The sequence below is a fragment of the Cyprinus carpio genome, chromosome A23 (assembly GCF_018340385.1).
Source record: "Cyprinus carpio isolate SPL01 chromosome A23, ASM1834038v1, whole genome shotgun sequence".
Classification (NCBI taxonomy): Eukaryota; Metazoa; Chordata; class Actinopteri; order Cypriniformes; family Cyprinidae; genus Cyprinus; species Cyprinus carpio.
In genome coordinates, this window is record NC_056594.1 from 19,605,566 (window position 1) to 19,623,074 (window position 17,509).

The following is a 17,509-nucleotide window of genomic DNA, read 5'->3' on the forward strand; positions in this document are numbered from 1 at the left end:
TATTTGTTACAAAAGAAAATATGTCTAGTTTTAAGTACTTTGGAGAATTTATACTAGCTTCAGCAAAAATATTTTACAATCTTAATTTTAAAACTATATACAGTAAAACAATGTGGTTTCTCTTTTTTTTAGTAGCTGGAGATAAAACAAAGATTACTGTGCATTTTACAAAAAAAATTAAAATAAAAAAAAAATAAAAAGAAGCTATTTCAGGCGTACTGCTTCATAATTTAGTGTTTAATTCAAATGGGTTACATGCCATTTTCCCATTTCATTACATGAAATTTACTAGTTATTTCAGAGTGAAAACAGTTTCAAAGTACATTCTACATCAAAAAATTTGTTTGACGCACCTCCGCAGTCGATCATGTTGAGTTCATCTGGTTTGTCCAGTGGCCAGCAGTCATATTCACTGTTATCCAGATCATGCCATCCAAACACACACAGCACAAAACACACCTGAAACAGCAACACACAGATTATTCAGCATCTGTGATTCACTCCAAACAACTTCTCTCCTTCTTCACATTCGTGTAGAGTTTGGTTACCATGCAGATGCAGTGAGATCTCATGTTGACGAGCTCGTGTGGAAGCAGAAGCTGCTGTGATGCTCTGAGACTCTAATGAGACTCAGACCGAAGGATGATGAAGATGATGAAGGGTTTGCACATGTGTTCTTCACCTGGGCACAAGCGCAGTTCTAATATATTAACATACCATTCACATATTTGTTTGAACTGTTACTAGTGTAAAAACAACATCATCCATTAAACATTTGTAGATGTTTCCTAAATTGTGGAGATAAGTCTCAAATTAATATGAGCTGACAGAACTTATTTAATTTATAATTAATGATATGATGTTAATAGGTCATTAGTTACTGCTTCTAAAGAAGTGAAAGTGTGATGGTTATATAGTGTGTATGTGAGTGTGTTAATGATTTAGTGCTCAGATATATATAAGATGAATATAATGAGTAGTTTTAAAGTGGAAACGAGTCTCCATCTAGTGGTGGAAATAAAAATAGCAACCAGAAAACATGATTTCTTTCAAGTTTATAAATGATTCTAAGCATCTAAATTATTCTCCGCATTAATAGATGTTTATTTAATCTTAGCATATTATTTGCAAATGAGTTTGATTTTATTTTATTTTAGTTTAATTTTCATTGGCTTATTTAGTGGATTAATTGAAACAGAAATTTGAATAATTGATCTTAAAGAATAACGTTCTGCAGTCACACCAACAACAAAATGTTTTACAAAATTATAAATCATAATAAATTATTCTGTCTACCATGCTTTACATGGTTTTAAATAGGATTTAATATCTTTTATTATTTATTTGTATTATAACGAGTTTATAAATGTGAACTTGTATATGCCCTATGTGCATATTTCTATAACATATAGGCATATATAATATAATATATAAGGTAATATATATAATGTAATTAACATGTCATTTTAAAAATGAAAGAATAATATTTTGGTCACACTGGGGACCAATTCTCACTATTAAACTAACTATTAACTACGACTTTCGCCTCAGTACACTCCTAATTTGCTGCTTATTAATTGCTTATTAAGTTTAGGTATTGAGGGATCTAAAATATGGCCATGCAGAATATGAACAGCCAATATGCTATAATATGCATGCTAATAAGCAACTAGATAATAGTGACAATTCGTCCCTAAAGTAAAGCGTCAGCTCATTTTAGAGCGATAATGCAGAGCAATAATAAAAGCTGATTTGACTCTTTAATGCTTTTGACGCGCGCTCCCTCGCACACACGCGCGCGTGCACGCACAGAAGGCGGAAATGCAGCGGATGTCGACGAGCTTCAAGATTACAGTGAGTGCTACAATTTATCGAGAAAATGTGTTATATGTGTTCGTGTTCATTCGGGCTTCTGTTCGGGATTACTCGTGTCTCTTCATTTGTTTGGTCTCGCTTGTGTCCGCCGCTTTATTGGCTCAATAAACGGATAATAACAGTGTTGTAAAATAAATACAATAATCAGAGCTACGTATTTAAGAGCTGTAGTTTAGGTTAAATCAGACTAATAAGCGCTTATTACGCTTTTCGATTTCTTCACTAAAGCGGATTACGGAAGATAAACTCTAATGCAATTAAAACATTATTTTATCATTATATGAACTCTTAAATGAGCCATGGGTCCATGTGTTTGTGTTTGGTTCTGTGTGGCCCTTTATCCCGCTGTGGGTTTATCTGCTAAAACCACTTCCGCTTGACAGACGTTTCAGAATATCACCATGGCAACCATAGTTTTCCGCCAAAGTAACATAGTTTCTGCCACTTAAAAAAAAAAAAAAAAAGTATGGTTACACTTTATTTTAAGGTGTCCTTGTTACAGTGTAATTATACTTATAAGTGTAACTGAGTAATATTAATGAACTACATGCACTTACTATATGATTAGGATTTGGGTTTGGTTTAGGGCTACTTGCATGTAATTAAGCATAATTAATTGCTATTATAATAGTAAGTATATGTAACATCAGTAACAAGGACACCTTAAAATAAAGCGTTACCAAAAGCATTTTCAGTATGTAAATCCCATATAACTTCATTCAGATGTGATGGTTTCTCTGTTCAGGACTCCCCCCTCTGTGTGCTGGGGCTCTGCTGGGCTCGTGATGATCGGGAAAGCACTTCTTCAGCGAGATGGACATCAAGAGCACGTGGGAGCAGGTGCTGACGGCCTTCTGGCAGAGATACCCGAACCCATACAGGTAAGAGTTTGTTTCTTCATCAGGTTTGTAGAAATGTAGCACTGCATCAGTGTCTCAGCAATGGATGCTCTGCAGTGAATGGGTGCCGTCAGAATGAGAGTCCAAACAGCTGATGAATGGGTGCCGTCAGAATCTGCAGCTGATGTTTGGATTCTGATTCTGACGGCACCCATTCATCAGCTGTTTGGACTCTCATTCTGACGGCACCCATTCACTGCAGAGCATCCATTGCTGAGACACTGATCTATTTAATCAACCTGTCTGAATCAATGGCTTCTCTGTTGTTTTATTTGATTGTTTTATGCACTGTATGACATTTTGAGTGTGTTTCTCTCAGCACTCATGTTCTGACGGAGGACGTACTTTTCCGCGAGGTGACGTCGGATAACCTGCTCCTGTCCGGCGGCTCCTGACGAAGACCAATCGTCTCCCTCGCTGGGCGGAGCGCATCTTCCCCGGAAAGCGTTCGGTGTACATCATCGAGGATTCAGTGGTCGACCCTCGGAAACAGAAGCCTCACGACGCTGACCCTGGAACGTAAATCACGCTAAAAACTCATGGTGAACGACAACAACACACACATAGAACATTTACACTTTATTTAGAAACGTGCTTCGAAGAGTAGATACTGTTGTTTTCGTATGATTGATATACTGTTATATTTTTGGTTAATATTTTGAATTAGATTTAATTTTTTTAGACTTTTAGATTTAATTTGAATTATTTTAAAATGTATATACAATCTAAAATTGAACAGATTTTATTTTCTGTTTTAATCTTAATTTTAGAGTTTAACTTATATTGTTGAATGTTTTTGTCATTTTTATTAGTTTTTATTTTTAAATATGTTTATGTAGTTTTTTATTATTTCTTTTTAATTAGTTTATTTTAGCACTTCAAGTTAAACTAAATAAAAATTTGAAATAGTGTTTTGGCAACTAGCTGAACAAAAATAATTTTCCTTTTTTTAAAATGTTATTTTAATTTTGTATTTTTTTAAATGATATTTTATTTCAATTTACATTTATTCAAGTATTTGTTTTGGTTTTTATGGTTTTAGTTTATTATAATAACCCTGTTCCCCACTAAAATCAACAAACATGATTAAAACTAATTGCATATTTTATTTCAGTTAGATTCCAAGGCAACATTTTTTTTTTTTTTTGTACTAAAATAACTAAAACTGACATAAACTTAAAAAAACAAAATAAATAATTTATTTTAGCTAGTTGCCAAGTCACAAGTTCTCATTTTCATGTATCTGAACTTTATGTACTAAAATAAAACAAGGCAACCTTTCTCATTTTCATTTAGTAAATGTACTTAATGTACTAAAACACTGAAATAAAAGATTATAAAAAGCTATATATAAACATTTAAAAATTACTAAAACTAAAGTTAAGCTAAAATGAAAACATTATATATATATATATATATATAATTAAAAATATGAATAAAAACTATAATAGTATCTCAATGCTACTGAAATAAAAGACTTCCGATCTGATTGTCAAACAGTAATGCTACTGTTGGTTATTGCGTCTGACTGTATGTGTTTGTAACCTGACGTGGTGTATCATATTGTTAATTATGTTTATAGTTTTGTGCACTAAGATGCAACAGTAATGCTGTGTCGAGCGGGGGGACCGACCTGTTTGGACGCGGATCACCAGAGAAGCCTGGATCTCTTCAGGAGTCTTCGGGCTCTCCAGACCCATTCAGGTAATGTCACGGCTGAGCGATTAGCAAAGCTGATCACAGCTGTTCTCGCGGTCTGGGTTTGAATCTGACCTGCGTCAAATGCCCAGACTCTAGAAAACATGCAGGAGAAAAGATGACGAGAGACGTTGAAAATTGAATTAAAATTCGTTGGTTTTTTTGTTTTTTTATTTTGTGAGTTTTTTTTTGTTGTTGTGGGGGTTTTTTTTTTCCATATTCAGGAGCAATCAGGTGAAATCCATGAAGGGTTTGGAGCACGCACTGTCAAATCTACAGAGTAAGAGCTCTGTTCACAGCAAACATGGACAAGAACATGCACAAAAACAAATCAACAAAAGGTCTAAGAAACCAGAAAGAGCTCATATTCACATGATTCAGTGCAAGATAAAGCCCATCTGACGATAAAGACGCTGAAGATGCAGTGATATAGGAATGGCTATAATGTCAGTCATAGAGGTTTACTCTTAATAATAAGTACAGCTGTTGTAATAAAATGGTATTGTGTTGGTCAGGGTTTTTACAGTACATGAAAATTGAAACTACAATTAAAACAACAAAAAAATTTGTTACTCGAAATACTGAGACTTTAACCGAAATAAAAAAATAAAATTATTTTTATTTCAGCTAGTTGCCAAGACAACATTTCTCATTTTGAATTAGTTTAACTTAATTTACTAAAATACCTAAAAAAAAAAAAAATTATAATAATAATAATAAAAAAAAAAAAACAAATAACTAAAACTAAAATAAAAAATAAATATTTTTTAGAAAACTAATAAAAATGTCAAAAACACACAATAAAAATGATTACACTTTAGCTAAATTTAAAATAGAAAATGTTAAAATGCTAAATATTAATAAAAACTATAATAGCATTTCTCATTCCCATTTAATCAATAACTGCTTTTCATATCAACTAAAACAATTAAGTAAACACACACAGTATATTTTATTTAAATGAATGAATGAATGAATGAATGAATGATGTGAATAGGCCTTTATCTCTTAATCCTGAGTTATATTTATTTGCATAGTGCTTTTTACATACACGCCATTTCAAAGCAGCTTTACAGAAAATCATGATAATGTTTATAATATCTTAATATCTTCATGCATTAAGATTAGCGCTGGACAATAATATAGTGACATTTTGAGACTTTACAAGCAATCAAGCAATTGCAGTTTGCTATATGTGAGTTTATTCTCAGATAAGTTTATCCTTAACACTTGAGTAATAAGTTGTAAAGACACGTTTCATAACTGAAAAAGACAGAAAACAGAACAGATTGAATTATCTCTGTGTTTATCAGTATTACACGAGAGCCCTGAGGTCAAAACATGCAGGACTCACACTCTGGCCACCTCTTGTAGAAGATGAAACATAAAGTGTGTTCTACAGTAACTCTACAGTTTCTTCATGTTTTCTTCTGTGTTGTCCATTATTTCAGAATCATCGGCCAGTGTGTCCTGGAGATTCTGCCGCGCAAACACAAAAAACACGAATTCAGCCTCAAAAACCCAGAAAACCTCAGCAATACATATGAATCAGTATGAAACAAAGAGTGGAATGTCATGATCGTTATCAGGTCACCCCAAAAAAAATTCAGAAGAAAATGAATTTTTTAGGAATATCACAATTTTTATGATCATAAAATTAATTTATGACGGTTACATTTCCCCCAGTTCTCATGACTGCTATGCAAAAAGATTATTTAAACTGTGAAGTATTTATTTATATATCATTTGTAGCATTTGTTGTACTGCCTTTAAGATGATTTCAATTTATTATTTATAGATTTTTTAAATCACTGTATTGCAAAACTGTTTAATTATAATACAGAAAGAAATTATAATAGAGAATCACCGCAAAACTGAGTTTATATCACAATTCTGAGTTTAAATCTCGTAATTCTGTTTATATCGCAATTCTGGAGTTTAAATCTTGTGTGTTTAAACCTCATCATTCTGAGCTTAAATCGTGCACTTCTGAGTTTAAATCTCGTAATTTTGAGTTGAAATCTCATAATTCTGAGTTTAAAATCATGCAATTCTGAGTTTAAATCTTGCAATTCTGAGTTTGAATCTTGCAATTCTGAGTTTAAATCTTGCAATTCTGAGTTTAAATCTCGTAATTATTTGTTTGTTTATATCTTGTAATTGTTTAGTTTTATTGTTGTTATTATTTTTTTTATTGTCGTTTCTGAGTTTAAATCTCGTAATTCTGAGTTTAAATCTTGTAATTCTGAGTTTAAATCTTTCAATTCTTAGTTTAAATCTCGTAATTCTGAGTTTAAATCTTTCAATTCTTAGTTTAAATCTCGTAATTCTGAGTTTAAATCTTGTAATTCTGAGTTTAAATCTTTCAATTCTGAGTTTAAATCTTTCAATTCTGAGTTTAAATCTCGTAATCCTGAGTTTATAATGCAATTCTGAGTTTAAATCTTTCAATTCTGAGTTTAAATCTCGTAATTCTGAGTTTAAATCTTTCAATTCTGAGTTTAAATCTCGTAATTCTGAGTTTAAATCTTTCAATTCTGAGTTTAAATCTCGTAATTCTGAGTTTAAATCTTTCATTCTGAGTTTAAATCTTGTAAACAAGAATTCTGAGTTTACAATCTTTCAATTTTTAGTTTATAAGCAATTCTGAGTTTTAAATCTTTCAATTCCTGAGTTTAAATCTTTCAATTGCTGAGTTTAAAATCTCGTAATTCTGAGTTTAATCTTTCAATTCTGAGTTTAAATCTTTCAATTCTGAGTATATCTCGGGCAATCTGAGTTTAAATCTTTCAATTCTGAGTTTAAATCTTTCAATTCTGAGTTTAAATCTCGTAATTCTGAGTTTAAATCTTTCAATTCTGAGTTTAAATCTTTCAATTCTGAGTTTAAATCTTTCAATTCTGAGTTTAAATCTTTCAATTCTTAGTTTATAATGCAATTCTTAAATCACTGTATTACAAAACTGTTTAATTATAATACAGAAAGAAATTACAATAGAGAATCACCGCAAAACTGAGTTTATATCACAATTCTGAGTTTAAATCTCGTAATTCTGTGTATATTATCGCAATTCTTGAGTTTAAATCTTGTGTGTTTAAACCTCATCATTCTGAGCTTAAATCATGCACTTCTGAGTTTAAATCTCGTAATTTTGAGTTGAAATCTCATACTGAGTTTAAAATCTATGCAATTCTTCTTTATATCTCACAATCCTTATTTTTCTTCTCAGAATGGTCTTTATATCTCACTCGTAATTGGAGATTTAAATCTTGCAATTCTGAGTTTAAATCTCGTAATTCTGAGTTTAAATCTTGCAATTCTGAGTTTAAATCTTGCAATTCTGAGTTTAAATCTCGTAATTCTGAGTTTAAATCTTGTAATTCTGAGTTTAAATCTTTCAATTCTTAGTTTAAATCTCGTAATTCTGAGTTTAAATCTTTCAATTCTTAGTTTAAATCTCGTAATTCTGAGTTTAAATCTTGTAATTCTGAGTTTAAATCTTTCAATTCTGAGTTTAAATCTCTCAATCTGAGTTTAAATCTCGTAATCTGAGTTTATAAGGCAATTCTGAGTTTTAAATCTTTCAATTCCCGAGTTGTAAATCTCGTAAATTTGAGTTTATAATCCAATTCTGAGTTTAAATCCTTTCATTCTGAGAGTTAAATCTCGTAATTCTGAGTTTTAATCTTTCAATTCTGAGTTTAAATCTTTCAATTCTGAGTTTATATCTCGCAATTCTGAGTTTAAATCTTTTAATTCTGAGTTTAAATCTCTTTTATTTTTGTTTTATAATGCAAATTCTGAGTTTAAATCTTGCAATTCTGAGTTTAAATCTCGTAATTCTGAGTTTAAATCTTGCAATTCTGAGTTTAAATCTCGTAATTCTGAGTTTAAATCTTTCAATTCTGAGTTTAAATCTTGTAATTCTGAGTTTAAATCTTTCAATTTTTAGTTTATAATGCAATTCTGAGTTTAAATCTTTCAATTCTGAGTTTAAATCTTTCAATTCTGAGTTTAAATCTCGTAATTCTGAGTTTAAATCTTTCAATTCTGAGTTTAAATCTTTCAATTCTGAGTTTATATCTCGCAATTCTGAGTTTAAATCTTTCAATTCTGAGTTTAAATCTTTTAATTCTGAGTTTAAATCTTTCAATTCTGAGTTTATAATGCAATTCTGAGTTTAAATCTTTCAATTCTGAGTTTAAATCTTTCAATTCTGAGTTTATATCTCGCAATTCTGAGTTTAAATCTTTAAATTCTGAGTTTAAATCTTTAAATTCTGAGTTTAAATCTTTCAATTCTTAGTTTAAATCTTTCAATTCTTAGTTTATAATGCAATTCTGAGTTTAAATCTTTCAATTCTGAGTTTATAATGCAATTCTTAGTTTAAATCTCGTAATTCTGAGTTTAAATCTTGTAATTCGGAGTTTTTATCTCGCAATTCTGAGTTTAAATCTCGTAATTCTGAGATTATATCTCACAATACTAATTTCCTATTTTTCAATTCTGAGTTTAAATCTCACAGTTGTTTTTTGTTTCTGTCACAGAATTAAAAATATAAAAGGCAATTACAACTTAATTCTTAATTTTCTCCTCAGAATTAAGTTTATATATTAAAAAAAAAAAAAAAAACCAACAACAACAACAACAAAAAAAAACAATTGTGATATATAAACTCAGAATTCCGAGAAAAAATGGCCGAATTGCAAGATAGGTCACAATTACATTGTTTCTCTCCTGTGGAGAAACAATCCTTCATAGAAATATGACCTGGACATGTTTTCATGAGATTCACCCGTAAATTGTGATTCACCCTGAGAATCCTTGCGATCTGACCTTACTTCACCGGCTGGCTTAGTAAAGTAACGTGAAGCTCAGGTAACGGTGAATGGAAGACTGAAGATTAAGCTCGCTCTGAGATCATGCGTCCTGTACTCTATGTGTTGATCGAAACTAGATTAGAAAACTCAGGGAGTAGATACGTCGGCAATTGTTCAATTTGACACTGTCACCCTGCAGTGTTTCTGACGTAATGCACAGTAGAACGTGCTGTCGTAGTTTATTTATATATAATGCAGTCCAAAACTATTTAATTCTCCGGTCACGCTGGAGAACAAGATCATCAGGCATTCTCACTTTTCAGTTAAACTGTTCACTCAAGATGTTATTCTTTTGTAATTTATAAAACAAAAATGAATTCAAAATATTTTTACTAGTGGTCTCAGACTTTTGAACCCTGCTGTTTTAAGATTTAAAATCATGAAACACATTGTTGTGTAACACATCATTTTATCAAATCAATTATAAGTTTATATTTAATAATTATTGAATTCAAGGTCACAAGTTTAAAGGGACCAATCTCTTACAGCTGTGCTTCTTAACTGTTTTAATTCATTTCTAGTCTACTAATATGAGACAAAATGCACCATATAATATATAAAAAAAAAAATTTTAGAATGTTTTAATTTATAACAACTATATTTTATTGTAATATGTTTGTTTTTGCTGTATTCACAATGTTGTTATTGCATTCCTTCGCAGATGATTTATTGTGAAATTTAGTTTATTGTTGTGAAAATTAATATTTTCACGTGCGTAGCTGTATTAATTTTGCTTTTGCTTGAAAAAAAAAGAGACATGGAATCTTTAAATAAAGAAACAAATGATGAAACTCTTGTAGTTTGGGTAATTACATTACATTACATTACAGCCAATCACAAACGCGCTGGATAGCTGGCCAATCAGAGAACACCTCGCTTTTCAGAAGGCGGGGCATAGAGGAGAAACAATAATGTACAGTATGTGGAAAATAATGTGTTTTTTGAACCTTAAACCACATAAACACATTTTATTACACCAAATAATGTAATTTTTAGCAGCATCATATGACCCCTTTAAAAATAAATGCTCAAACAGCGTCACATTTGGGTGGAAATAAAGTTAGAAGAAGAAATGTTTTTATAATATTTAAAGAATATTGTAATCACAGCAAGAAGAATGGTGGTTTTTTTAGAATTTTTTAAAAATGTTTTCACGTTTTTTATAATTTTGTTACACGGGAAAGAGCCAACTAATTAGCAACACATTAGCAATGTCAGTGATGTATGTTAGGCAGCAGCAACACTTTAATTGCTATTCAGTATTAAAAAAAAACACACTTAATGCATTTTTAAGTTCACCCAAAAAATAAGCATTTGCTGAAAAATGGTCATCACCCTTAGGTCCATCAAGATGTACGATGAAAAACAGATAATGAGAAATTCTGTATTCCATTATTTGCTCACAAGTGGATCCTCTGCAGTGAATGGGTGCCGTCATTCTATTTTAACCTCAAAGTCAAATTTGGTGCACTCCCAGTCCTATTTCACCTTTGTTTTAAGCCAAGAGTTTAGCTTTCTTAGGACAAGCCTTTGATGCAAATTGGAACTATTCACGTGACTTTCAAACATTTACATATGAGGATATAATGTTAAGAGGCGCATTAATCAGCACAACGCATCTATTAAGCACCTTGACAGCCACTGTACACAGTACGCTTTTTGTTTGAAAGTGCTTAAAAGCACCTCAGTCTGTGTTGTTTGCTATGTTTCTGAATTGTTTTGTCCATAGAAACACCAAATACACAAAATAATGTTCGTTTTTAGGAAAGTGGGCCAACCGATGAAACAGAGTTTAGACATGATTTTGCACATTAATACATGCTTTCAGTGCTTAATGACAAATATGCAAACAGACTGAGACGGAGATAGACTCTTATACTGGTATATGTCTTCATGTCACTTTCGCTTTAATAGTCCCAATGGGTCTGATTCATCAGTGTCTATATTTTTACTGATACCAGTGAAAGTCATCAACATGTACATATTAAAAGTGCAGTGGAAATTATATTGAATAACTTTTGCATTATTCGTAATCTCTCTTGACAATGACTGCAATCTGTGTGTGTTCAGGTCTGATTCTCCCTCCGTCAGGTCAGTATCATGGTTTGGTGTCACTGTTTTAGTCTCTAACCTGCAGAGCTGTAGTTGCTCCCTCTGCGGAGAGACCTACTCACCTCGATGACATTCACTTCCTGTCATGGGATCATTCCCAGGTGTTCACTGTACAAGCCAAGCAATACGCTATTCGGCAGAAGTTGTGGGGACATTTTATCTGTTCATCTGCCATCTCTCCCTTCTGTAATGTTTGAAGAACAGAAAAACCAGGGCAGTATTTTAAACAAACTTTCACAAAACAGCTGATCTTTGTTCAGTTCTTTGTTTAAAATACTCAACAGCTGATAAATTTGTAAACACATTGCTGCCAATGCTCAATTTTTTATTACGTATCTCAACCCACCTGTAAATGTCTTCTGCCTATTAAAACTACCCGTCCTGAAACATAAAGTAAAACATTTTTCAACTCATCAGTATCACAAATGTTACTAGTAGACGATTAACTCCTCAGTGAACCCAAACATTTTATGATTATTTTGAGAACTCTGTCTGACATAACGTAAATATGCAGACGCTAATCACTATACAGCGAGTTCACGGAAAATGACGAGGGCATATTAAACGAAAAACAGCTGATTCTAATAATAACAATATATAATGATAATATAATAATAATTATAATATACTTACGTGTTGGTGTGTAGGTGTGTGGAGTGTGTGGTGTGTGTGTGGGTGCGGTGTGTGTGAGAGTGGTGTGATGTGAGTGAAATGAGTGTGTGTGTTGGTGTGTGTGGGGTGTGGTGTGAGCTTTGAAGAGGTGTGTGTGGCGTGCCTCGTGTGGGTGTGTGTGGGCTGTGGTGGTGTGTGGTGGTGGCGTGGGTGGATGAGTGTGGGTGTGTGTGTGAGGAGATGTGTGTGTGAGAGTGTGAGTGAGAATGCGTGTGTGTGTGTGTGTGTGAGAGTGAGTCGTGAATGATGTGTGGGTTGTGATTGGGTGTGTGGTGTGGTGTGTGTGGTGGTGTTGTGGGTGGGGGGTGGGTGTGATGTGTGTGGGGTGGAGTGAGGACGTGTGTGTGTGTGGGTGTGTGTGTGTTGAGTGTGTGTGTGTGTGTGTGTGTGTGTGTGTGGCTGAGAGTGGGTGTGTGTGTGTGTGTGTGGAGGTGAGGAGTGGGGTGTGTGTGTGGTGTGTGTGGGGTGTGTGTGTTGGTGTGTGTGTGAGTGTGGAGGTGTGTGTGTGTGGTATGTGTGGTGTGGGTGTCGTTGTTGTGAGAGTTTTGGTGGTTGATGAGTTGGTGGTGTGTGTGTGTGGGGTCGTGTGTTGTGTGTGTGTGAGAGTGTGGGACTGAGGTGAATGTGTGTGTGTGTGTGTGTGTGGTGAGTGTGTGTGCGGAGTGAGTTTGAAGTGTCGGTGTGTGTGTGTGTGTGTGTGTGGATGGAGTGAGGTGTGTGCGTGAGTGATGTGAGTGAAATTTGTGTGTGTGTGGTGTGTGTAATAATCCTATTCTATAAAATATACAATAATAACACCACATTTTAAGATTAGTGGGTTTCTTTTTATATTTGACCTAATATCAGATGTATTGGACGGGTTGTTTTTAGGATGCATATACTAAGCATCACATAGATCTGGTCCAGAAGACCTATTGCACATACGTATTTGTATGGACTAGATTCGATATAGGCAAACCTATTGAATTGTGTACAAGTTCATTATGAGTTTTACTTTATATAAATATCTTTTGCATTTATGGATGGGGGTTGATATTCTAACATATATGTTGTCATTATAGCTACGTAAAACATTATAGGGGACGTACATTTCAATAAACAATACCGTCCATGCATCCCGCTGGTCTCACCATCCTCACGATGTTGCTAGGGAAGCGCACGTCTGCTCTGATTAGGTCAGCATCCTGCAGCCGCCAGCCAATCATGTTGTACAGATCCCGATAAACGCTCTCACATTATAGCTGCAGAAATCTGTTGTATAGATGAGATATGTATCTGAATGTAACGGCGTGTACGTAAGTATCAAGCTTATAATGCGCGGCTCGTTCTGTCGGTAAAATATCGTCTGTCGTTAGTGATGCGGCGGCTGAAGCTCCGGGTGGAAATGGCGGGTGGAGAAGAGACAGTCGGCTGCAGAATCCGAGGCCATGAGCGTAATCAGAACGCACAGCGACTTCTTCCAGCCGACTGCTACAATAACACATCAAGCATCGCGTTTTTACGGTTGGTGCATTTAAATCTAATCGATGCAACTGAACTGTGCGATTATTATTAACTGCGGGGTGCATAAAGCATTACCTATACTAAAGCTTAACACTAGAATGTTATGTCTTCTTGCATCGGGATTGGGCCTGTTTCTCGTTTCAATATGCAAACAGCAATCAACTGCTTTAATGTTTGAAGTTTCGCTTCAGGACCAATAACGCTTTCATATAGGCTATTTATACAAAGGCTTTAACATTAATTTTTTTCCGCGGGCATCTCTCCTGTGCACGCTTTAGAATCGGATCAAGTCCAGAGGATAAAAGGTTGTAAATAAATCAGCATTAGAGATGATAATTATGTTTTTTCAATATCTCATTCATAACTAGAATGATCCCTGACAGCGTATATGGAGCAACCTGTGTCCTATTGACCAGGTAAAGGAACTAACAAACACGTGTGTAAATAGATATACGGAAAGTTTTATGTCCACATCATTTCAAGTCCTAACATAACTGTCCGAAAAGCAACTGGTATTTAATTCAGTTTCAAATGACCATTTTTCTCGTGACCCTTGCAAATGAATCATCCTGTTTTTGCCACTGTACTGCACTACAATGCTGTGTTATATTTTTGAGTAGTTTGAGATATCTATATATCAGTAATTTTGAATAATGTGGTTGTAGTTTTTCTCTTTATATTTTCCATGTTTCACGTTGTTAATTTTAGTTAACTCCTTGCAGTAATGTAAGTTAAGACTTATAGTAGGTCCGTTGTAGTTAGATATTAGTCATGGGCACTTAACTAACAATGAGCAAGACATGTTGTTACTGTATTTACTCAAATCTTCGTTAATGTATAGTACAAATACTGTTGATGTTAATTCAGAAAGTCCATTAACATAATCTTAATAGATCCAACTTTTGTTTTCCCATGATGGGTTCGTGGTTGAAAAAAGACTTAACATGTTTTCGAAGTATTTTTTCATTTTTAGTTATGTGTCCACGTTTAGTTAGTTAACTGACTGTAGTAACCCAATGTTAAAGAATGGAACCTTGTTGTGAACTATTAACATGTAATTGTGTTTTTTTCTAATTAGTTTTATGTCTTTACCTCCAGTTAACCTAGATGACAAACAGGTGAAATGCTGCACAGATAGATAAAAATCGCAGATAAATTTTTTAACAAAGTATTTCAAGTTAACGTTTGTTTCCGCAACCAGTTCTAATGGTTGTAGTTTTCGTTACCTATAGTCACTGTGGTAGATAGCTGCGCTGAACGCCTGGTAACATTACGCCAGAAGATGAGTCGATGATGGTCCCTACATATAGGGATTTTGATCTAGACTTTTATACTTTTTTATTGCTTGATTGATCTTATTGTAGTCTAGTCCCACAATATATTATATTCCAGGGGGATCCGTTTGTTAACGAAGTACTATATATACGAAATTATTAGATTTCTGAAGATTAGTGGTGACAGGTAGTATAGATTTTATCACCACACAGCACGACCAAAAATGTCCGTGCCGTGTGGACTGGGTTTCCTTGTTTTACCCCTGCTTAGTTGCCTGATTTCCCCTTGTTTTTTGTCCATGATTCCAGTTTCCTGTCTTCAGTATGTTTATTTGTTCCAGCGCGTGGTTTCCCCTCATGTCATCATGTTCATTGTTTCCATGTGTTCCCCTCTTTAGTTTCCTTGTCTACTTTGTGTTTCCTGAGTATAGTGTCGGCTGTTATACATCATCCCTAAGTTCTAGTGTTTGTATCCTTTGCTTGTCTGGATGTTGTATAGTGAAGTATTTTCCTGCGTCTCCTCGTTCCTCTCAGTGAAACGTGACAGAACCCTTCTACCCACGTACAAGGCGAGCCACGACCCGATAATGCTTATGTGAGGGCATTCGTGCCGCTTGCCCTCGCCAGCTCCCTTCATTGGGAGACCCTCTTGACGCTTTTCTGGCTCAGGATAATGTAACATCTGCCAAATGAGCTCCAGCCATGGAGGAGCTGCCGATACGCATCCCCTCCTGCGAAGTGTCAAGTCCACCGGCAGTTCAGCACTACAGCCGCAGGGACGCGGCCGGACTCAAGCATTGCCACGCGTGCCGATGTCAAAGCCGCTGGCTGTACTGATGTAAAAACCAGCCAAGCCACGCACGAATGGTCATAGCACCCCATATGACAGCAACTGTTGACTCTCACCACAATCAAAGAACAAACACCGCTGAGGAGAAAAAGGCTATGTTGGCTCCCGCCTAGAGATAGCTCCAGTATTGTCGGGCTACAGGTCACTCAAGTTTAGCCAATCGAGGGTTGCCTGTTCCCGAGTTTACCCAGTGAGGGCTCCTGTCCACGAAAATTTAGTACAGTGATGGCTCCTGTCCCGAGTTTAAGCAAAGCACGAAAACTCCAAGTCCTTGAGTTTAGCCCAAGCGAAGACTTATTGGATGAGTCTAGCCACAGAAAAGGGATCTAGTTCCACTAGTCCAGGACCAGGGATGGGCAACTGTTCCCGGTTAGGCCTACGGGGGCCTCAGTAGATGGGATTTCTCACCAATAATTACTTTTTGTCCTGGTAGTATTGGTCCATCCATAGTAGGCTGTGGGGTACCGAGTGGCGAGGCCAAGGCCCACGGCGACGGTCCAGCCCTTGGCATTATGCATTCCACTGTTCCGCCATGGCGCCCAGAGCTCCCTGATTCCCCGTGGTCTAATAAAATGTATGATGCCCTGGCCTCTTGAGGGCTTACTTGCGTTGTATTCGCCCTGAGTCTGTGTCATCATCATCCCTAAGTCCAGGGTTTGTATCCCTTTGCTGTGTGGAGTTCAAATCTAGTGGAACGTAGTCTTCTGCATCTCCCGTTCCCTCCAGTGAAAGTGTGACACCGTCGACGTCACCTTGACCCAGCATTCACAACCCATTTTCGTGCTGCAGTGGGAATGTTTTTCTAACGTAAAGAACCACATTACTAAGAACAAAAAATATAGTGTTGTAAAACTCTACTTATAAGTTTCTCCAGCTGACACGGACCTTCATTTTAGATAACAAAAGAAGGAATTTGATTACATACAATTTTTTTACAATAAACATGCACGGAAGAAGGGAATCTTTCACAATTAGACCAGAAACAGTATTAACGTTACATGGGGTATTCTTTTAATGATCTAAGAAATGCTCTGCCTCTGCTCATTTCTTCTTTTGTAGGGCCTTCTAAGCGGCGTGGCCCATAGCAGCAAGTTCTGGAGGCAACGGAAGCAGCGGCGTGTTTCGAGTGGCGCCATCGCACCATGCGGCAGGCGTAGGGAGTACCACAGATCAGGGACGCTGCTCCTCCTGGGCAGCCAGCGTTACGTCCGCACTAAACAGCGCCAGCGGTAACCTAGGCCAGACCGGTGACTGCTGCCAGGACCCGGGCTGCTGCACCTAATACTATGAGCGGTGGTGTGAGTCCAGCACACTAACGTTATTACTTATAAAACTCCTTAAAAATTACAATTATATGTTGACTCACCTCATGCTCGTTCCAAAACCGGTTTGACTTTCTTCTTCCTTGGAGTCTTCAAGTTTCGGCGTGAAAAGTTCTTTTAAGAAAGGGCAAAACATTTGTACTCATCGATTTCTAATGATATTATGTAATTAAATCATACAGTGAATCCAGACAAGTGTTTTGGATTACAATTGGTTTACAATTGATGCTGAAATTTTGTGACATATGCAACTGATTATCTATGCAACATGCATCTAGTTTGTCTACCTAATTTCAGGCAATTAAATCTCAATATTGGAATACAGCCAGATTCTAAAATTATTGTTTTGTGCTTTGTTTGACATCTTAGACGGAAAGGGTTTTTTATGGTGGGGCTTCGGATTCTCTTTTTATCCGTCCATTAA

At 35.3% G+C, this 17,509-nt stretch overlaps 1 protein-coding gene and 1 pseudogene across 1 annotated transcript in view; one reads left to right on the forward strand and one right to left on the reverse strand.

Moving 5' to 3' along the window:
- The window catches only part of LOC109112390 (atrial natriuretic peptide receptor 1-like), a 20,780-nt gene extending 17,525 nt beyond the window's left edge, over window positions 1-3,255 (reverse strand). The window contains exons 1-3 of the mRNA XM_042713827.1: window positions 3,120-3,255; window positions 549-682; window positions 354-459 (exon numbers count right to left, since the gene is read on the reverse strand). Coding sequence (XP_042569761.1) covers window positions 354-459; window positions 549-572 — 130 coding nt within the window. The 5' untranslated portion in view covers window positions 573-682; window positions 3,120-3,255. The remainder of the gene's footprint in view (window positions 1-353; window positions 460-548; window positions 683-3,119) is intronic.
- LOC122135141 lies at window positions 2,677-16,996 on the forward strand (annotated as a pseudogene).
- The last annotated feature ends 513 nt before the right edge of the window (window positions 16,997-17,509 follow it).